This window comes from Martes martes, assembly GCF_963455335.1.
Source record: "Martes martes genome assembly, chromosome: 2".
Classification (NCBI taxonomy): Eukaryota; Metazoa; Chordata; class Mammalia; order Carnivora; family Mustelidae; genus Martes; species Martes martes.
The window spans coordinates 37975169-37997291 of NC_137889.1; the positions used below are offsets into that span (position 1 = coordinate 37975169).

At 46.9% G+C, this 22123-nt stretch overlaps 1 protein-coding gene across 2 annotated transcripts in view; it reads left to right on the forward strand.

Moving 5' to 3' along the window:
* IKBKB (inhibitor of nuclear factor kappa B kinase subunit beta) overlaps positions 1 to 22123 on the forward strand; it is a 61057-nt gene that overhangs the window by 28828 nt on the left and 10106 nt on the right. For both annotated transcript variants that reach the window (XM_080796153.1, XM_080796154.1), the window contains 11 exons: positions 7715 to 7803; positions 8868 to 8957; positions 11297 to 11421; positions 14881 to 14988; positions 16154 to 16283; positions 16654 to 16848; positions 17701 to 17815; positions 19591 to 19714; positions 20279 to 20430; positions 20599 to 20660; positions 21739 to 21848. In XM_080796153.1, coding sequence (XP_080652279.1) covers positions 7715 to 7803; positions 8868 to 8957; positions 11297 to 11421; positions 14881 to 14988; positions 16154 to 16283; positions 16654 to 16848; positions 17701 to 17815; positions 19591 to 19714; positions 20279 to 20430; positions 20599 to 20660; positions 21739 to 21848 — 1300 coding nt within the window. The remainder of the gene's footprint in view (positions 1 to 7714; positions 7804 to 8867; positions 8958 to 11296; positions 11422 to 14880; positions 14989 to 16153; positions 16284 to 16653; positions 16849 to 17700; positions 17816 to 19590; positions 19715 to 20278; positions 20431 to 20598; positions 20661 to 21738; positions 21849 to 22123) is intronic.

A 22123-nucleotide genomic window follows, 5' to 3' on the forward strand; every position in this document is an offset into this window, starting at 1 on the left:
AAGAAGGCCTTAAAAAAAAAAATTCCTATCAGCCTCTGAGTATCAGCTTCCAATTTGGCCACCTTCTGACCACAGTGAGTTTATGACCTTTGATCTCAGGGTTGTAAGTTCAAGCCCCATGTTGAGTGTAGATTACTTTAAAAAAAAAAAAAAAAAAGTTCTTCCAAATATTTTGTCAAGTTGGAGCTGGAACAAACAGTAAATATTCCTGACAGTATTGAACAGTCCTTTGGAATCAAGAGCCCTCCCCAGGGAGGATGCAAAAGATACTTTCTTTTTCTTTCTCTACTGGATGCTAGAGACAGATATCAGGAAGAGCTGACTCTAGTAAGAACTCTTAGTTTAGCTGGCTTCTGCCAGTCTTTGAGGATCCCATGTGTAGACTCCGAGTGGGGTTTAAAGAAGACAGTGTAGCTCTAGTGTCTATCAGAACTTGGTAAGGATTTTCATTAGTTTGAATTTGAGTTTCCCCTTAGCTGTTTAAGGGAATAACGCAGCACTTTACCAGAAAATCCCTCAGAGTCTCATCACTGGGGGCCTTCCTTCGGAGGCAGATATGTGAAGGACATGTCCAAAACCTTTGAGAAAACCTCTTTTCCAGTGTGCCAGTTGATTGCCAATAAAGCATTGATTTCCAGGCCAGCTTTTTGATCATGTGCCCCTGGAAGAGTCCAGTGCCGAAGACCTAAGTGTTTTATTTATTTTTTGAGCGAGAGAGAGGAGCATGTGCATGAGCAGGGGAGGGACAGAGGCAGAGGGAGAGAGAATCCCAAGAAGGCCCCACATTCAGCATGGAGCTCACTGCAGAGCTCAACCCCACAACCCCGAGATCACAACTCAAACCAAAATCAGGAGTCAGACACTCAACCAACCGAGCCACCCAGGTGCCCCTAGGTGTTGTTTTAGATACCTTTTGTGTCTGATTTTTCATTAGCCTTTTTGCAGTGAAACTTTCAATGAAGCTATTTTGGAATCTTGAAACCTTTTGAAAGCTTCTGTACATCTGTTAAAATAGGTATCCTGTTCTATTTGTTCGATTTGGGAACCCTTGCTTTTAAGTGTACTTCTTAAATAAAGGAACTTGTTTAATTGGAATGTTTCCCACATTGCCCATTGTAATTCTAGGTTGTTTTTTAGTAAGATTTTACTGTTTTTGTAGATATTTATAGCTTCCCAAATCATAGTTCTTAATCATTAAATAAGCAGGTTGCTGGAAGGTAGTGCCCTCAACTCTTCAGAATTTAAGGGTTTTTGTTTGTTTGTTTAAGATAAGGTTTTGATCCCCTTGGAGCCAACCTAATACCTAAGGGGAACATGCCGCTGATTTGGTAGTTATAAGGTGCTATGTGGGATACCTCATCACGTGGACATTTTCTTGAGGTTGCAGGTGCCCTAGTGTCAATGCCACCCAACCTATAACCAATTTATTCTTAAGTGACTAGCCTAAGACACAGGAGTCTCAAGAGTTAGGTAGCATGCATTCTAACAGCTTTCACGTGCTTGGTTGTGCCCACTAGTTTGTGGATTTGGGCCTCTGAGATTAAAAGTAGCCTTCATCTGCACAATCACTTTGGACCCAATCTGAGTAACCAGCAGCAATTCCTCACGTGGAACTGGGGACTGGGGGAAGGACGAAAGGAGCAGACTCCAAAGAATGGAGACAGATGGGGAACTGTGAACTGAACCGCCAGCAGTTCCCAAGGTGGAATCCGGGGACTGAACCAAGGGCTGGGGTTGCCAATCAAATGGGGGATCTGTGGAAAGCCAGTGAGGTGGGGAACCATCTTACTGCCCATTAGTACAAAGAGTCAAACTCACAACCAAGAGGGACTTACCAATGGCCCTTGGACCGCAAGAAGGAGAACTTGAAGGGTTCGAGGTATCATGTTTGTGTTTCTTGTTGCTCCCAAAGTTATCAAAAGTTTCCTTCAGGTCCCACAGTTGTCACCAATTATGTTGAAGAACAGAAGACAGCTGAGTAAATTCTAAAGATCTTGTTGGGTTTGTTCAGCTACCCATGAATTGGGCAGCATCCTATCTAGCCAACAGAAAGGAGCTCCAAAGAGCTGTACAAAATGAAACACTTATAGACAGAAGGGGGAACGACACGGAAGGCGCTAGCAAAGAGCGGATTGTTTTAGGCAAGGTCACCCTCCTTTAGGGGATAGCAGGGGTCTGTCAGGCAGATTACCTCACTAGTGCTGACCAGATAGTTCTAGACTAACTAGTTAAGATTATATTTCTAAGACAGGCTGAAAATGCAGTTAGGGTAGGTCTTTATTTATTTATTTATTTTTAAGATCTTTTCTTTTTTTAATTTTAGAGAGAGAAAACAGGCAGGGGGAGGGGCAGAAAGAGAAGCAGACTCCCTGCTGAGCCAGGAGCCCTATGCAGGGCTCGATCCGAGGACCCCAGGATCATGACCTGAGCTGAAGGCAGGCGCTTAATTAACTGAGCCACTCAAGTGCCCAGTTAGGTTAGGCATTAAGTCCCTGTTGGTGATGTGACCTTAGTACCAGGGTCACCATTTTGGACCTGTTTCTTTCTTTTTTTTTTTAATTTCAAAGATTTTATTTATTTATTTGACAGACAGAGATCACAAGTAGGGAGAGAGGGGGAAGCAGGCTCTCCGCTGAGCAGAGAACCCGACGTGGGGCTCAGTCCCAGGACCCTGAGATCACGACCCTAGCCGAGGGCAGAGGATTAACCCACTGAGCCACCCAGGCGCCCGCTGTTTCTTTTTTAACACAATTTTTATTGTGTGAACAAACACAATTTTTATTGAGTGAACAAACATCCTGTTGTACTTCTTAGTCATTGGTGACTTAGATCTTTCCTTTTTCCTCTAATCTAATCTCTGTCTCTGTTTTTGGGTTCATTTATCCTTCCATTTCTTTTCCATGGAATGTATCCCAAACAAGAATGTTCCTTTTTTTTTTTTTTTTTTTTTTAAGATTTTATTTATTTGAGAGAGAGAGAGCACAAGCAGGGGGGAAAGGGAGAGGGAGAAACAGACTCTCCACTAAGCAGGGAGCCTAACATGGGCCTCCATACCAGGACCCTAGGATTATGACCCATGCCAAAGGCAGATGCTTAACAGACTGAACCCCAGGCACCCCAAACAATTAATGTTCCTAAGGGAGTTTAGTAATCCCTTTAAATTTGGGGTGTGGGAAGTAGGGATTTATCAGTACAGCTCTTACAAAACTGCTTTTCAGCATGGAAATCTAGCTGGTCCTGGCTGGTCCCTGATTTGTGGTTTGTAATCTGAAAAAAATATCTGGGAGGTGTGATTTGAAATTATGGTTCATCAGTAAGAACTCCAGAGTGTCGCATTCTTCAGTTAGATATTTGTGTCTTCTCGTGAGCTAAGGGAAAGCTGGGGTAACTACCCAGATGCCATTCCTGACAAGGATATCAAAGAAGGCTGTTGTTCTCCTGTGGCAAATCCTTAACCTGGACCCTCTCTGCAGTCTATCCTAGGAAGTGTCACTGTGTAGCTTAGAAGTTCACAGGGTCAGTGCTTCTTATAACTCTTTTCTAGAATTAGAATGTGAGAAAGTAACTTTTAGGCCTTATGTCCTATGACGTGGTTTTCAGTTTTTATACACCTGTATTATCACTATCACTAAGGCTTTAGATTAAAAAAAAAAAAAAAAGACTTTTTCGTTTATCCAAGAGAGAGCACAAGCAGGGGGAGCATCACAGGGAGAGGGAGAAGCAGGCTCCCCGCTGAGCAGAGAGCCTGACGTGGGACTTGATCCCATGACCTGAGCCTAAGGCAGAAGCCCAACTGACTGAGCCACCCAGGTGCCCCAAGGGTTTAGAGTTTTAACAGATTTTCAGGTGTGTAAGTATTTTTCTTCATCTCAGGTTCTCATTTTCCATCCAATTAAATTAGGTTCTCTCATCTCGAGACAACTTGGACTCATTTTGTGACACTGCGCCTCAGGTTCTGTTTTGTAAAACGTAACACAGTCAAGCTGTGCCTTTTACCGATTCAGTAAAGGGAGCTGTTCCGGTTGCCTATCGAAATTTCGACTATCTTACTCACCCCAGCAAACTACATGTAATAATACCTGAAGAATTCTCTATTTCCAGATGCAACATTAAGTTGACAGAAGTATTTGAGAACAAATGTCCTGAGACGAGGGTTAAGGTTTGCTCTGCACAGTTGCTTAAATGTAAATCGACAGCTATTAATAGCCATCGGTGGCTCACTTAGCAGCTTGCGTCCATCCACACTGAGGATCAGGTGACAATTCCCGATCAGGCCTGTGTACGGAGTGGTGCTTGCAGGAGGATCTGAATGCTCTTCTCCATCACTGGGGGGCTCCTTGGGACGTCTCCCCAGCTTGTGGCCTGCGGTATATACAGTGAGATGTGCACATCTGACTTCAGAGGAGTTTCGTTAGCCGGGGAGTGTGTGCTTGCTCAAAACACAGTGAGTCTTCTTAACTTCTGTACATTCTGCTTTGGAGCAGACCAGCCCACACGTTTAGAGATCATGCCCTGACCCTCTGGTCAGATACCAAAATGGGCCTGTTGTGAGTCCGTCAGCATGCACACATGTTGAGTTGCTGCACGCAGGGCTGGCGGCCAGCCACGAGATCTGCTTCAGCTGCCCCGTCCCTGCCAGAAAGGTTGTGTTTGCACAGTTATTCAAATGTTTGGCTGTACTTTGTCTTGATCCTTTAATAAGAATTAGGGAAATGCAGGGGCACCTGGGTGGCTCAGTTGGTTAATATCCAACTCTTGATTTGGGCTCACGTCATGATCTTAGGGTTGTGAGATCGAGCCCCGAGTCAGGCTCCAGGCTCAGCATAGTCTGCTTAATATTCTCTCTCTCTCTCTTCCTCTGCCCCTTCTCCCCCCAGCCTCCCCCCCACCCCTGCACTCTCTTTTTCTCTAGGGAAAAAAATTAGTAAGACAAATGAAAGTGCTGGTCAGAAACATCAGTCTTTTTTTTTTTTTTTTAAGATGTTATTTATCTATTTGAGAGAGAGAACAAGGGGGGCGAGGGGAGACAGAGGGAGAAGCAGATTCCCTGCTGAGCAGGGAGCCTGATGCGGGGCTCAATCCCAGGACCCTGAGATCGTGACCTGAGCCGAAGGTGGATACATAACTGACTGAGCCTCCCAGGCACCCCCCAGAAGCATCCGTCTTTAAAAGTTAATACAGTTGGGAACAAGATAGAGTATTGTGCAACGTGTCTTTCACTTCATTCAGACATTTACTGGACCTAAGCTGGTCCTCTGTATTCAGTTATGAAAGAAAAGAAAAATAGGGAACAAGTATGAAATACTGGAACTATGTGGTCAAAGCCTGGGTTAAAAGGGCAGCTGTAATTAGACGTTTCATAATTAACTTAATATTTTGCAATGGAACTCCCCTAGTAAGATGGAAGTCACTTGTTTATCTGGGTTGGACTTTGAGATGTGTTTTCAGGAAACCTTCAACATGGAAGTCTTTATGCAGCGTGTTTGACAATTTGGTTTCTGTGGAAGGCCTTCTCCCGCTCTACAGAGAAGACAGGAAATGCCCACATCCCTGGTTTGCCTACATTCTGTCTGGTGTGATGAGGGAGTGAGAGAGGAGAGAGAGAGAGAGAGAGAGAGAGAGAGGTGGGGGGGGAGTGGCAGCACAGGAAGCCTCACTGTTGAACATCTTAGTGTTGTCTTCGCTTATTACCTTTTTAAAAATTTTTTTTTTTTTTAAGAGAGAAAGTGCAAGCAGGGAGGGGCAAGAGGAGGAGGAGAGAGAGAATCCCAAGCAGACTCCACCCCCAGCATGGAGCCCAACACAGGGCTCAATCTCACGACCCTGAGATCATTAGCTGCGCCGAAATCAAGATTTGGATGCATAACTGACCGAGCTATCCAGGCATCCCATTGTTTACTACCTTTTTAAAACAAACAAAAAACCGCCATCTTTGTCATCCTACTGACTCGAATTATCTATATCTGAGTTATATTCTCTATAAACTTAAAAGATTTTGAGACCAGTGCCTGCTGTAATGTGGCTCTGTCATTGTCTGTCCAGCTGTTCCTAATTGATGACTTCCAGTTTATTTCTAAGTATTTTACTCCAAGCTATGCAATAAGCATCCTTATGTGTATGTTATGGAGCTTTATAAGCTAAATGACTAGACTTTATAAGCTAGGTTACTGGAGGTAGAAATAATGGGTCAAATAATATGTACATTTTTAAGACTTAATAGATATGACCATATTTCCCAAAAAGGCCAGCAATTTTTCCTCCTTCCAGCCATGTAGGAAAGTGCCCTTTATTTCTCATCTAAAATTCTTGCTGGCTGAAGAGGTAGAAAAGGGCATTTTGTTTTGCTTTATTTTTAAAAAATTTTAAAAGATTTTTTAGAAGATTTTATTTATTCATTTGAGACAGAGAGATACAGAGAGGGAGCGTGTGAGCAGAGGCAGACACAGAGGGAGAAGCAGACTCCCCGCTAAGCTGGGATCCTGATTCTGGGATTGATCCTAGGATCCTGGGATTGTGACCTTAGCCAAAGGCAGACACTTAACTGACCGAGCCACCCAGGTGCCCCTAGTCTATTGAGTTTCTAAGTACAGAGTCATACCATCTCCAATAATGATAATTTTGTCACCTTCCCGTATTCCCTCATTTTTGTCTTTTGTAGTGCAATGAGCTAGGACTTCTGTTGAAGTTATTAAACTTCTTTCATGGGTGCAGATGACATTGGGCTTGGAGCCCGGCTGCAGCAGGAGCCCTGGTGCTGTGCGCCGTGACCTTCCCGTACAACATGCTCACATCTCCACACAGCCAGGGTCGCGCTGGCTCCTTCCTTCCTTCCCAGCTGGATTCTGAGCTCTTGGGTATCATGCCTCTTATTTTATGTACCTCCCAGAACCTAGTAGAGAACTGAGCACATAGTAAAGCCGTGTGGAACTGTGAGGTGCATGGAGTGTGTGCATGGTCTCTTCTTCCACTTATTCCTGGAAGCCAGCTCGGACATCAGTGGACTTCAGATCCGATGAGCAGAGTCTCTGCCCAGGGGGCCCTTCTCCTTTACCCTCCCTGTGGAATTTAGACTTTTGAGCCTCTACACCAGAGATGTTTCCCTTCTCAAACTTCATCAGCATCACCTGGAGATCTTGTTAAAACGCCTCTAACGGGGATGCCTGGGTGGCTCAGTTGGTTAAGCCGCTGCCTTCGGCTTAGGTCATAATCCCAGGGTCCTGGGATCGAGTCCCGCATCAGGCTCCTTGCTTGGCAGGGAGCCTGCTTCTCTCCCTGCCTCTGCCTGCCTCCCTGCCTGCTTGTGTGCACTCTCTCTAGACTCTGGCAAATAAATAAATTATAAACAACAACAACAACAAAAAAAACCACCTCTAACGTTTCTGATTTAGTAGGTCTGGGGTGGGATCCCAGAATTTTGCATTTCTCGCAAGCTCAGATGCTGCTGGTCTGGGCAATACAGTTGGGGACCACTGCTCTAGACTCATTGGTGACTTTGTGTGAAAAAGTCAGATTCTTGTTCTCCAAATTCTCCAGTAACCAGGACTCCTTTCATGTCACCCTGGGAGCTTCTGCCCCAGGCCCTGTCCCTCCCTCCCAATCTGCACTGAAAGTCAGAGTGCGTGTCAGGGCACAATCTTTCACAGGATAGGCGATTTTGAAGTGAAACACATTTTTTAGGCTTAATGAAAATTGACTCCCCTTTCCACCCTCTCAGCCTCTGCACTTAGATACCTTCATGAAAACAGAATCATCCATCGGGATCTAAAGCCAGAAAACATCGTCCTGCAGCAAGGAGAGCAAAGAGTGAGTGACCTTCCGGGAAAGTCCTGGGACCGCCTCAGGGGAGCTGCTCTCCTAGAGAAAGAACACTCTTTGTGTCTTTGTTTATATTTGCATTTCCTTGACTTTGTATTCGCTTTGATTCTGTGGGAACACTTTTGATTTGAAACAGAATTCAGCAAAAAGCTCTTGCTGGCTAATGGACGCAAGTTTGAATGGGTCACATTGTTAGTTTCCCCAGTTGCAGGAATCTGATAAGGAAAATAATGTTTCTCTTCCCGCCTCTGCCCAGCCTTTGAGACCAGCACCTTGGAGAAATCGAGAAATCGACTTTTCGTTTTCTGTGTGTTTGAGAGCGCAACTTTTGACGCTAACCTGGAAACCAGCTCTGAGCTGGTTCTGCTTGTGACGCAGGGGAGGCGTTTGGAGCTGGTACCTGCCCATAGGGCTTGGCCCAGCCTGCAGTCTCCCCAGAGCTCTTGGGGACCCTCCGCAGGGGCCCTCCTGCTTGGGTGTGGCAGTTACCTCTCTGTGGGGCTCGGCACGTGCCCTCTTGCTGCCTCGTTCCTTTAGCTGGGGGTGACAAGCAAGGGCTCAGCCGAGTGGAATGTAGTAACCCAACCTGTGGGTCACTCAGTCTCTTCTGGGGGAGCTTCCGTCGGCATTCTGGGCCTGACCCATGACTGACCTAGCGCTCACCCGGGTTCCGGTTCGCACTTATTCTTGCCAGTGGTTCTAAGATCTGAGAACTATGGGCCTTCGCTGAGCAGGTCTTTCACATCATTAAGGCCAGGTTTAGCAGTCTTGAGGGCTGATGCAGAGTCTGTTCATTTTGGCCTTCCTCTGCTGAGTAGTTGCAGAGCAAAGGAGAACATGTGCCTTTTTGGAACCTTTTTACCGTGTACGTTTCCTCTTGCCCTCTATCTGCCGTGTTGAAGGCGGTCTCTTGTGTATTGGGTGGTTCTTAGGAACTCAGGCTCTAACACAACCTGGGAATTCAGAGTATCCTCTGCTCTGGTCAGCGATCAGTTCTTATAGGAGGACAGGGTACCCTCATAATCCTCCCAATTTTTCCTTTTTTTTTTCAGTTAATACACAAAATTATTGACCTAGGATATGCCAAGGAACTGGATCAGGGCAGTCTTTGTACTTCCTTTGTGGGCACCCTGCAATACTTGGTAAGAAATGGGGTTTACATGTTTGCTGCTCAGCTGTTCCCCGATGGCTGTCCGTGTGTGGCTCCTCTCTATCCTTGCCTTCTAGCATCTAAATCTTACTGGCTCTCTTGAGGCTTCCCAGATGTATAGGAATTGTATGACAGAGACGTACTCTGTTCAAGTCGGTGCTTTTTGCCAGTGGAGACCCAATGGGAGGATGGGGTCATCTTCTCTGATGTCAGAAGGGCGTTGCTAGCATGTGCTCTCACACACATCCTGTAACATCGTGGGCTTCAGTATTTTATCTGAAAATAAAGAGTTTAGACTAGATTCATGCTGGTCTGTAGAAGCCACAGTTTCTTTGACATGTCTTGGGCCAGCAAGAAGGAGCTGAGCTCTGACCCCCCACCCCTTCTTTACATTACTTGGTCTGAATACTGGGCTTCTATGTGAGTCACTCGTTCATTCAGGAAGTCCTGACTGAGTATAGTCTATGTCTCTCTGCCAGGCGCTGTTCCGGGAGCTGGCAAAGCAATGGGAAAGAAGACCAACATTTCCCTGGTCTTTAGAAGCTCAGAGTTTAGCGAGGAAGCAGGCATTAACCCCACGCTTACACAGAGAACTAAGAAGTTAAAATTGTGACAAGTGCTACAGAAAGTGCAAGGTGTTATAAGAATACGTGTTAGGAGGCCCTCACCTAGTCTGGGACCTGAAGGATACGTAGATGCAAGGGGCCAGAGGTAGGGGAAGGGAGTGGAAATTGAAGCAAAGGATGTAGTCCGTGGAGGGCCAGAAAGATACTGAAGAGTTTTAAATTGGAGAGAGATCTGGTTTACCCTTTGAAGGGACCACCCTTAATGCAGCATGGAGGGTGAATTGCACTGAACAAGAGTAAATCATGGGGGAGGTAAGGAGGCTGTTGTGACAAGCAGCTCAGAGCCGCTGGTAGCAGTGAGGGTATAGAAAATAAGCCAAGAAATGCCTAGCAAGAGACTCAGTTAGACTTGGTCATAGATTGCCTGTGGATGCTAACAACCAGTAAAATTTTGATTGAAAAAAAGGGTCGGCAGTTTAATAAGCAAAAAAAGGTTGAAAGCCACTGGGCTAATAAATGAGTTTAAATATTTTATTGAGTTCTTTTCTTTTTTTTTTTTAAAGATTTTGTTTGTCAGAGAGAGAGCACAAGCAGGGGGAGTGGCAGGCAGAGGGAGAGGGAGAAGCAGGCTCCCCACTGAGCAGGAGGCCTGATGTGGGACTGATCTCAGGACCTTGGGATCATGACCTGAGCTGAAGGCAGCTGCTCAGCCGACTGAGCCACCCAGGCACCCCTATTTTATCTAGTTCTTTAATAAAGAAGAGAAAGATTCTTTGAAGTCTGAGTTCATTTCTGCTTCCTGCTTAGCCCACCAACCAGGGGACTGGGCTCCCTTGCTTTATGACCTGCTCAATGGAATAGAGGTTTCAGAGTGGTGACCCATGGGGCGCTATGATTCGGGTCCTGTGTCTGTATCACATAATTATGTAGGTCCTTCTGAGCATCCTCTGAAATCCTCATGGGCTCAGCAACAGTTAAGCGGGGGAGCCCGTGCTCTGACCAGGACGCTCAGTCACATCCTTCACCTTCAAGAACTAAAACTTAGGTCCATAACCAGATAAAGAGACTAATCTGCCCATCCCCCAACTTTTCCTTGTGCTTTGCACTCTCTGGCCCTTCCATAAGTGACACTGTCTAGCTAGACTGTGCACAGTCCAGTCTCCCTGCCTTTGCTTGTGATGCTCCTTCCTAGAATGTCTCCTCATGACCCTCATGTGAGGAGCCTCCTTCTGAGGCAGGTTCCGTTCCCACCGTGCTTCAAAGCTTTGCTTGGTCCCTCCAGCTCTCTCTGCTTGGGTAGCGGTTGTGCATCGGCTTTTTCCCTGCCCGATTGTAAATATCCCGTCCCATTGCACGACCACACATCTGAGGCACGTTGGTTTAGGAGACGCGGTCAGCATTTAACATGTGTGTTATGCATTCAGTGTGTCTAGCCTGGTGTCCTTTTCCTCTGTGGTATGTAGCCTACCTGCCCACCTGGACATGGCACCCAAGGAAAGGGTGTATGCTATGCTCTGGGCTACCTAAAAATACCCCTGGGGGCCCTGGTATCAGCATCAGGAGTGAATAAGGTACAGAGAACTTGTAGATACCACCAGCTACACATGTGGTCACCTCCTCCCCTCTCGAGTGGACACGCCAGTGTCCTCTGGATGGAGTCGGAGGAAGAGAGGGACGTGACGAGAAGGACTGGTCGCCCCCTCCTGCAGAGGCCCCCTAGCAGCAGGCGCCCCTCAGTGCTTCCTCAACACTTGTTCTCCCACAGGCCCCAGAGCTCCTGGAGCAGCAGAAGTACACGGTGACCGTGGACTATTGGAGCTTCGGCACCTTGGCTTTCGAGTGCATCACCGGCTTCCGCCCTTTTCTCCCTAACTGGCAGCCCGTGCAGTGGTGAGTGAGGGACTGGGGCCTGCGGGTGGGGCCAGGAGTGCCCCCCGAAGGGAGGAGTATGTCCCTCAGTCTTTGTCATGCCCTTCACCTGTTCCCATCTCACTGGGTGCTCCCAGCCCGAGACATCTGTCATCTGTCCCCCATAGAGGATGTCCCATTAGGACTCAGCGTGCGGGTGGTCCAGGCTCTGAAGTCCTAGAAAAATGGAGCAGTTTTTAATGTCTTTAAATGTAACACCGGATGAATGTTTGCTGTGTGTGTGCAATAGCAGCATGGCCATGTTCACAGCCCGTTGCACACATTGGTGCCCTTCCACTGAGGATGCTGTGTGTTAGTAAACAAGTACAGGATGTGCATACATGACAGATGAGAAGTATTTACGCGGAAATGTATTATTGACACATTTTACTGTACTGTGAGAGAGATTTTTGTTTCAAGAAAGTGACTTAAAATAGGAACCAGTATGTACATAAATAAGTTACCCCAAAAAAAGATGTTTTAATAAAAAAACTAAAGGTGACAATTAAGTTTTTTAAAAATTCTGTCTTTACCTCTTTTTATTACAAAAACAAGGGTTTGTTGTATATGTGACAGCTCATCATTACCAAAATGCACAGTTCAAAAACTAACATTCCCATGAATCAGGTTTCACTCAGAGTGTTCCTTGAGAGGCCACACACTAATTTAAATAATGCTACTGTTTTTTCCAAATTTTGTCTTGATTTCCAGTTTTTGTCCTTCTGGAGCAGTAATAAGTTCACATGGTTTGAGCTTCCAAAAGTAATAAAAGAATATGCACTGAAAAGTCCTCTCTGCCCGGCCTCCCAGCCACCTGGCTTCCTTACGCCCTCCCCAGGCACCTGCTAGCACTGGTTTTCAGTGTGCTTTGGGGGTGGGTACAAGCAAATTGGCCTCTGTTTGTCTGTTGGTTCATTTTTGGTTTTCACACCTTTTTTCCTTCAGTGATAGTATAATATGAACTGCCCCGCATGTGCTCCCAAAGCATTTCTGCACCATGAGAATTTCCTTCACACAATCTGGAAACAACCACTCTGAATGTTTGTGTGAGTCTCCAGGCCCTTCAGTGTATGTGCTATACCTTAAAACAAACAAACAAACAAAAAAACCCCACAAATAAATTACTACAAACATCCTCATATAACATGCCTTTCAGTCTGGCTATTTGAAAATGCTTTATGTTTTTCCGTTATTTGTAATGCCTGTTTGGTATTCAGCTGAGTGGCTGTACTGGAATTTTTTTTAACTTATTCCCCTGTTACTGGAAGCACGGGTATTTTATAATTTTTACTTCTTAAAAGAACACCAAGAATAGTGTCCTTGTGTGGAAATCCTTGTATATCCATAATTATTTCCCTAGGATAATTCCTAGAAATGGAATTAACTGATCAAAGACTATGCACATTTTAAAGTTTTTTGATATGTATCAGAATGCTCAACAGAAAGGCTATATAAATAATGTTTCCACCAGGAACATACCAAGCTGCCGCTTTCACCACACCACTGCCAGCACTGCCTGTTACCATTTTTCTACATACCTTTCTGGAAGTAATGAAAACATTAACTTTTTCAAAGGATAGGTATTTGCATCATGAATTATTTATTTATAAGATGTAGCCTTGGAGATCCATTCCAGAAAAGTGGTTTTTGTGATGGCAGTCCATTTTAGTCAACATATATAAGCCAAACACTGGAAATGGGAAGATGATTGCAGCCTGGGTCCCTGCTCTTAAGGAGTCTGGCGAAATGGCAAAGTATGCCCTCCTGTGGTGACTGGTTTTAAAACAAGCAATACTTGTTGACCTGCATAAGCTCTGGAATATTGAGGAATTAGCTCATTAATTTATAGTCACACCTGATACTGTAACCATCATGAAAATAACATTAAATATCTGTACGTCAGTAGTGTTTTTAACTAACCAAAGAATTACTGCATTTCTGCAGCTCAAATGTTGAGTTTTTCCATTATTTTTAACAAGGTGAGTTAAAATGCATTTGAACTAGAAGGACAAGTGCTATTTGAAAACATTATCCCTAATGTCTCAGCATCTTTATGGTAAGTCCGTTGTCTGCAGAACCAGCTTCTTAGAACTCCGCTCACCAGTGCTGAAGACCAGGTGACACTTTCAGGTAGCCCTCGTGGACCGCCAGTCAGAAGCTGTTCAGTGGACTAGTCTGTGAGAAATGCCTGTCCCATCTGCCTTGGAATGCCTCAGACGACTTTTTAAAAACTTCACTCTCTCGTCTCCGCTGGCGGGTGGATAGTAATTTCGGGACAGATGCAGTCTGAGCTTCGTAATTCTCTTGTAATGCTACTTTGACATACATTTCAGGAACTAAGCAATAAGCATTTTATTTACTATTTTATGTTTATAATTTCCCACTGACAGACTAAGTTTGCCATTAGAGGATCGTCTGTCTCGCTTGTCCGTCATGACGCTCTCGGTGCCCCTGCCTTACAGTCGCAGTTCCAGCCAGAGCTGTGAACAGCAGCTGCCGCCTCACGCCGGCCACGGCGCCTTTCCTGCGTGCTCCCCCCGGGCCGGCTCACCCTTGCCGATGAGAAGCGCTCAGGACTAAAACATTTATGATTTGAATTTCTCAGGCGTTTTTGGAAAGGAAAGACTGGGACATTCAGACAGAGTAGAAAGAACAGCAGATAGGGGGTTTGAGTCCCCCGTTTCTGCCATTCTGTAGTTGTGTGACCTTGGGCGACCCTGCGGATCTCCGTTTCCTTCCCCCTGAACGGGAGATGAGAAACAGGCTCTCCCACATGGGGTAATCGTGGCAAAGGAATCCGTGTTCAGTGTCGAAGTACTTGGTCCTCTTTGATGCATTATTCACACTTAAACTTTCTTTTCCTCATCACTGAAAAGCTTTGAAACTAGTTGGGTTTAACACTTTGTGCCTTCAAATACTATTGTGGATGCATCCCCACATCTGTGAGTTCTCTCAGTTGGGAAATGTAGAAGCTTCTTCCCCGCAGGAGGTAGCATGGAGCTGCCTGCTTTTAGAGGGAAGTGCATTGTGCGGGCACACATCCCGCATATTTCCCATCTATGCGATCCGTGTGCAGTGAGCCTGGTTCGGAAGTTCTCATTTTATCTTTTGTCAAAACGTGAATTTTGCTGGCGATAAAATGAAAAGTAGGGGAAATGATGAAGACATGCCAAGGGTGAAGTCAGGAGTTGGCAGTGCTGGCTGTGGTGCTCTGGGGGCGGGATGGTCGCTGCCTCCAACCCCGAAGGTCGTCCAGACTAGCCTCTGGCTCCGAAAGAATCCATCCCAGCAGGATACTGAGGCACTGACTGTCACCCAAAGACAAAATCGCGACCTGTGGGTATCCTGTACGGTTGTAAAGTGGAGTTGTTACAGATGTAAAGTGTGTCTTGCCCACTAAGTGACTTAGAGGCTCTAATTAAGGAGATGACCCGTTGGCAGGCACTCCAAAGTCCGGCAGAAGAGTGAGGTGGACATCGTTGTCAGTGAGGACCTGAACGGAACCGTGAAGTTTTCAAGCTCCTTACCCTACCCCAATAATCTCAACAGGTAAGGCCCAGTGGTGCTTCTCTACATAGTTCTTATGCTCTTCTACAAATAAATATCTGCGATGGCACCAAATAGCTTTTAAATAGGTTATTAGGATAGCCTCCCATGACTAAGGACTTGACATAACCATCTCCGTCTTAAACTTAGAATGGATTCCCACCCCTCACCCTATCTAGAAATCCTCTTTCCTACATTCACATAACAATTTATCTATACCTCTTACCACCCTTACTGGCTTCTGCCTTGTGTATTACATGTAGTTTTGCATAGGGTTTATCTCCTCGTCAGTTGGAAGCCTTTTCAGGGTAGGGAATTGTGTTTGACTTCTCTTTGTACTCTTGTGTAGCCTTATCCTGTGTCACGGTCAACAAGTCTTTGTATTTTGAACAGCATTACAATCTAGTCTTAGAGCCCGAATGTGAACACTTAAATAGTAATATCAGCATTGGGTAGTAGTACAAAAGAAAGAGCAGGGCAGTCACACACAACTGAGTAGTATGGATAATAATTACCATGAGTATTTAGAGAATGGGGAGCAAGGTATTGTGTGGACTAGAACTCTGTGGAATGACTTTAGATGCGCTAGAACTTTCTGGAAGGATCTGGAAAGATGTACAGAACATGGATAGATGAAGAGGAGCGAAGTTTGAGGGGGAAGGAGTGAGGGGAACAAAGGCATGTGAGTAGGGAGTTGGTCTCTTTGGAGGCTGAGAACACCTGCACGAGGTGGACCTTTGTCTGGGAAGGAGTGTGAACTTTGTTGTGGGACCATGAGTGGTTTATTTTGGTGGTGGGGTGGGGGGTAGCAGATTAACAAATCTGGCAGGATGGCATCTAGCTTGTGTGGGGGGCTTGCCTGGAGGAGGGACATGCCTGCAATGTTTAAAGAGCTTCATAGATCATTCTCACACAGCCAAGTGGAGATGAGTCTGTTGACCCATCTGTTGAGAAGTCTTGGTTTCCAGAGGATATTGTAGCAGACAAGAAGGGATGAGCACCCAGATCATCAGTTTGGCCGGAAGATGTTTGCTGTCCCTCAGGTTAATTCATTTTCAGTAATCCCATGTCGGCTGCTGCAGCTGTGTGTAGCAGTACATGTATGGGAGGCCGCCTGAGAAGGGCGCGGGAGCTGTCCCCTCTCACACCGTGCTCTGGTTCTCCGCAGCATCCTGGCACAGCGACTGGAGAAGTGGCTGCAGCTGATGCTGATGTGGCACCCACGACAGAGGGGCACTGATCCTGTGTACGGGCCCAACGGCTGCTTCAAGGCCCTGGATGACATCTTGAACCTGAAGGTGAGTGCAGAGCCAGGTCAGCCTCGAGGCAGCAGGTCAGGTCCCCCACGGGCGGCGGCAGGGCTTGGGAAAAAGAAGAGCACCTTAAAGAGCAGGTCCTGGGCCATCCAAGCAGTGGGAAGGGAGGCCCCTCAAGAGTGCCTGCTCCCAGGCCAGGTGACCTTGGCTGTGAGGTGGTAGCTGTGGACAAACAGGAGTATTGAAGACCAGAATGTATGAAGCTCGGCACTGGGGCTCCCTTCCCTCTGCTAGCCTGGCCCCTCTCTTTGTGCGTCTGGGAAATGTTGGGAGCAGCAGACGATCCAGGCAAATAGGTGGGCCTCTCTGGAATGATGGGGTTTTTTCCAGTAACATATGGGTTGTGTTGCAGCTGGTTCATATCTTGAACATGGTCACAGGCATCATTCACACCTATCCAGTGACAGAGGACGAGAGTCTGCAGAGCTTGCAGGCCAGAATCCAGCAGGACACAGGAATCCCCGAGAAGGACCAGGAGCTGCTGCAGGAGGCTGGGCTGGCGCTGATCCCTGACAAGCCTGCCACTCAGTGTATTTCAGACGGCAAGGTGAGCCCCACTCCTCACCAAAGGCTCTGTGTTCCTCACACTGTGCCGCCCAGCTGTTGGGATTTCAGCTCTGCTTTGTCGTACGGAGCAGACACCTGCCTCTGTTTTCAGTTGGAACGTCCAATCCCCTGCGTGGCCTAACGGGAGACTCGAATCCCTCCACACTTGACTTGTTACTTCCAGACCGCTCACAGTGCCTCTCCAGTGCCTCTGTTGCCAAGCAATGCTTCGTTCCTCTGTGTCAGCCAAAGCTGTTTCCAGTGTACTTCTCATGTACAGAACCGTGCGGACAGCCACCGCTGTGCACGCCACGGTCCCTGCCCCAAGGATCTGGGAAAGCCAACGTAGGAGAAACAAGCATGGGTTAGGAAGGGAGATGGCAAACATCTACGTGCAGGGTAAAGACAATGGAGAATAGATAGAAAGTAATAAGTTTTTTTTTTTTTAAAGATTTTATTTATTTATTTGACAGACAGAGATCACAAGCAGGCAGAGAGAGAGGAAGGGAAGCAGGCTCCCTGCCGAGCAGAGAGCCCGATGTGGGTCTCGATCCCAGAACCCTGGGATCATGACCTGAGCTGAAGGCAGAGGCTTTAACCCACTGAGCCACCCAGGCGCCCCAGAAAGTAGTAAGTTGTAAATAAGGCTTATGTTTGGATAAATGTAAAAGGAACAGGAAAGGGAAGCCTAGGCTGGCGTCATTAAGAAAGGCCGCATGGGCGCTCAGTACTTGCCAGCTGAAGATGATGCCATTGGTGAACAGCGGGAAACGCTCTGAAATCCCTGTGTTTTTACTTGGAAAAAGCAGGGGTGGGATCCACAAGATCTCATCTTGTTCTTGTTCCTTTGCAGCTGAATGAGGGCCGCACGCTGGACATGGATCTCGTCTTTCTCTTTGACAACAGTAAAATCGCCTATGAGACTCAGATCTCCCCCCGGCCCCAACCTGAAAGTGTCAGCTGTATCCGTAAGAACATCACTGTTTTCTTAAAAAAATAATCACAGGGAGAGACATGGACCAGGGGAGGGGTCCACACCAAGGAGATGAGCTTACCTGGTCCCCAGGGCGGCCTTCTTTAGTTGGGGCTTATGAGTAGTCCAGCCAAAAAAGAGGAAAGAAAGTCTTCAATTTCAATGTGATAAGTAGAACTTTAAACACAGGACAGAGAATACTGCCTGCAGCTCTCTGAACTTGATCAAATCAGATGGCCATTTTATTTATTTTTGAAGTTTTGTTTATATTTTAATGATTAGTACATGTACGTGATACAAAAAAAGCAAAAGGTACGAAAAGATAAAACTGAAAAATAAGCCATCCTCTCTTCCCAATTTCCCAGTCTCTTCCAGGGAGACTGCTTCTGTCAGATTCTTGGGTATATCTTCCAGAAGTATTCTACTCATTTACTACTCATTTATAAAGTGTACACACACACACACACACACACACATATACACACATACACACACACACACATATATGTATCTTTTTTTCTCCAACAAACGGTAGCATATGACATATATTGCTCTGCCCCTGCTTTTTTCACTTAATAATATATTTTAGAGATTTTTCCCCTATTGGTTCATATAGAACTCCCTAATTTCATTTTTTTTTTAAATAAAACTTTTTTCTAAAGATTTATTCATTCATTTGAGAGAGAGTATGTGTATGTGGGAGCAGGGCGAGGGACAGAAGGAGATGGGGAGAGAGAAAATCCCCAAGCAGACTGCCCACTGAGCTCGGAACCCGAAGCAAGGCTCAGTCCCAGGACCCTGAGATCATGACCCAAGTCAAGACCCAGTGGGTTGGAGCACCTGGGTGGCTCAGTGGGTTAAAGCCTCTGCCTTCGGCTCAGGTCATGATCCCAAGGTCCTGGGATCAAGCCCCGCATCGGGCTCTCTGCTCAGCAGGGAGCCTGCTTCCCTTCCTCTCTCTCTGCCTGCCTCTCTGCCTACTTGTGATCTCTGTCTGTCAAATAAATATATAAAATCTTTAAAAAAAAAAAAAAGAAAGACCTAGTGGGCTGCTCAGGCAATGGAGCCACCAGTTGCTCTGAGCTCCCTAATTTCTAATGCTTGTGTAGTATTCCATTGTATGAGTGTTAGAAGAACATACTGGTGCATCCCCCATTCCTGCTGCCACACACACACACTCACACACACACATTTAAATAAACAGATCAGGAGTCCAAAGTCTTCGTTCCAGACTTCCTGCCTATTTAAACATGTTCTAGTACTACTGTTGAAGCTGAATTTTTAGAAAACTTCATATGACCTTAAATGTTATAAACAGAAAGGTTTATTGAAAGCATACATTGAAAGCATGTCTGTACATGGGTCACAAACTGTTTCTTCAAATCGAGACTTGTAGGTATTTATTGACTGGTCCATGCCGATGCTGTTAATGGGGTACCAAAAAATGTGTGTGACAGTAACCAGACTTCTCACCCAAAAAAATTAGGCAATAGCATAGTAGTTTTTTTTTTTTTTTTTTTTTTTTTTTAGGATTTTATTTATTTATTTGAGGAGAGCACAAAGGGAGAATGAGAGGGAGAAGCAGACTCCCCTCGGAGCAGGGAGCCTGACTGGGGCACGATCCCAGGACCTGGGGTCCTCACCTACTGAGCCGCCCAGGTGCCCTGCATAGTCACTAAAAAATGTAAAAACACCAGTGATGTCGTGAGGCAGGACATGGTTAACCTCAGGGCAGTTATTCTCTGACAGTCACGTATGTCTCTGTTCCAGTTCAAGAGCCCAAGAGGAACCTGTCTTTCTTCCAGCTGAGGAAGGTGTGGGGCCAGGTCTGGCACAGCATCCAAACCCTGAAGGAGGACTGTAACCGGCTGCAGCAGGGACAGCGAGCTGCCATGTACTGTGCCAGGCGCTTTGGGACTTATTTTAAATTGCTTGGTGGCTTTTGCCACAGGGAAGTGGCAGAGGCGGGGGCCCAGAAGCCACTGGTAGGAGAGACAAGAGGGAGACACTGGTTTGGACGGGCAGGAAGTGGTTGGCTGGGCAGGATTGAGGGGGAGGCCCTTTTAGACTTTACGAGGCGAGGGAGGTCAGCACGTGGAGCAGGAGTGTAAACTGAGGGCCGGGCCGGCCGGAATACGGGCTGAATTTGGACTCTGGAAAAGCTCCTTGGAATCTGGGTCAGCAAAACTCCCCTGACTCATGCCGGGGACTGCCCGACTCCCTCTCCGGGTTGTTGCCCTTGGCATGGCCCTGGGCTGAATTCCAGTTTTGGTGCAGAACCTCGTGCTTGCTGAGGGCTAGGAGATTGTCTTTATGATTAGAGGGGCTGCTTTTGTTATGACAGTAATAATTACAGTAGGGACCTGCCTTGGCGTTTGAGGTGGTTTCAGTATTGTCCAGGAAGTGGTATTTGGATCCCAAAGATGCCAGAAGGTTCTGTTTCTTGTGGTCCCTGCAGGATGAATCTCCTTCGGAATAATAGCTGCCTCTCCAAGATGAAGAATTCAATGGCTTCCATGTCTCAGCAGCTCAAAGCCAAGTTGGACTTCTTTAAAACCAGCATCCAGATTGACCTGGAGAAGTACAGTGAGCAGACAGAGTTTGGGATCAGTGAGTAAACTCTCTGCAATCCGTTTGGAGAGACCATTCCTGTCTTTTTTTTTTTTTTTTTTTCTCTTCCTGAGGTTTCTTTTGCCTCTTATAATTGAGTTGTTTGTTTCTATTTTGGTTTTGTGGTGTTCATTTTGGTTTTTTTCCCCCTATTTTTTTTTTTCCCAGCGTCAGATAAGCTGCTGCTGGCCTGGAGGGAAATGGAACAGGCTGTGGAGCTCTGTGGGCGGGTAGGAGACTCCTGCTTCTAGATTCCTGTCCTTACCGAGAGGGGCGCTAAGGCTTCTCACTGCCTTTTCTCACTCTCTCCTCAAACACTGGATCAGTGTGTGAGTCCGAAATCCGGTTGTCCTCGTCGTGCTCTCTGACCTTGCCTGGGCCTTGCTAGAAAGAGGCTAGGGTGGTAGCCAGTAAAGGGGGCCCCACGAGGGCAGATGGAGGAACCACCCAGACCTGGCACAGCCTTGAGTAAGGGAAAATGGGCAGCGTCCTTGCAGGCAGCCCAGACCCCTTCCTCTTAGAAAGGGCCTCGGATGAATGATCGACGCTCCATACCACCAGGGGTTTTGCCTAGTTTTGTTGAGACACTAAATCAATAGGACAAAAATCAACTTGGACCAAAAGTCCAAGCATAAAGTCATAGGACAACATAAATCCAATACCACTGAAAAATGTTAATTGTGAGGTAAGGGAAGTGAGTTTAGCTTTGGTGAACCCCACACAAATGGAAGACTGAAGGCTCCAAGGCCTTTTCTGGACCTTTCTCCATTTTCTGCTGTGAACTTGGGAAGGGACCGTCACCTCTGTGTCCTAATACCAGTTTCTATGAATCAGTACCGGCATGTGTGCTTACAGGTGGATATGACGTAGATAACCACCTCCCCCCCCCCCCCGCCCCCGCCACAGTGACAGTGAGTGCTGCATCCCACCCTGGCTCACGCTCGCCTTAAGCTCTGAAACAGGAGCCTGGGCCTCCCCACGGGGGATGGACAAATGAAGGGAAGAGAAAGGAATGTGCTTCGGGCATCTTCTCTGTGCCAGGCCCACTGCCGGGTGTTTTACCTGCTGTATCTTACCCAACCCTCCAGTGGCCCCTTAGAAGCGGAGGGAGGAGACTCCGGCCCGGGTCTCACAGCTAGAAAGTGAGGGACGCGCGCTCACAACCCCAGCCATCGGACTCCAAAGCTGCATCCTTTCGAGCCAGACAGTCGAGACTCTTCAGTGCATCTGGAGGGTGTTCCCACCAAAATCGCGTGCCTCAGAAGGCCCTTATTACGTCAGTTGACATTAGCACAGCTTTTTCCTTAGGAGAACGAGGTAAAGCACCTGGTGGAGCGGATGATGGCGCTCCAGACCGACATCGTGGACCTGCAGAGGAGCCCAATGGGGCGGAAGCAGGGCGGCACACTGGACGACCTGTGAGTAGCAGCTGGGTGGCGGGCCCACCCACAGGCACCCCAGACAGGCTTCTGCGTGGGTGTCGCCAACATCCAGGGGTTCGGGTGCGGTTACCGGGGCAGCTCTGCGACACTGTTCCGTAGAGCCCATGAGCCTCTGGCAAAACACCGTGGCATGTTCCAGAGATGGGCACGTGGAGAGTTCCAGAGATGGGCATGGCCAAACCACCATCACCGCAGTCTTCATTTCCGTGTCTCTCGAATGGCGAGCAGAACTGTCTGACCTCACAGAGCTG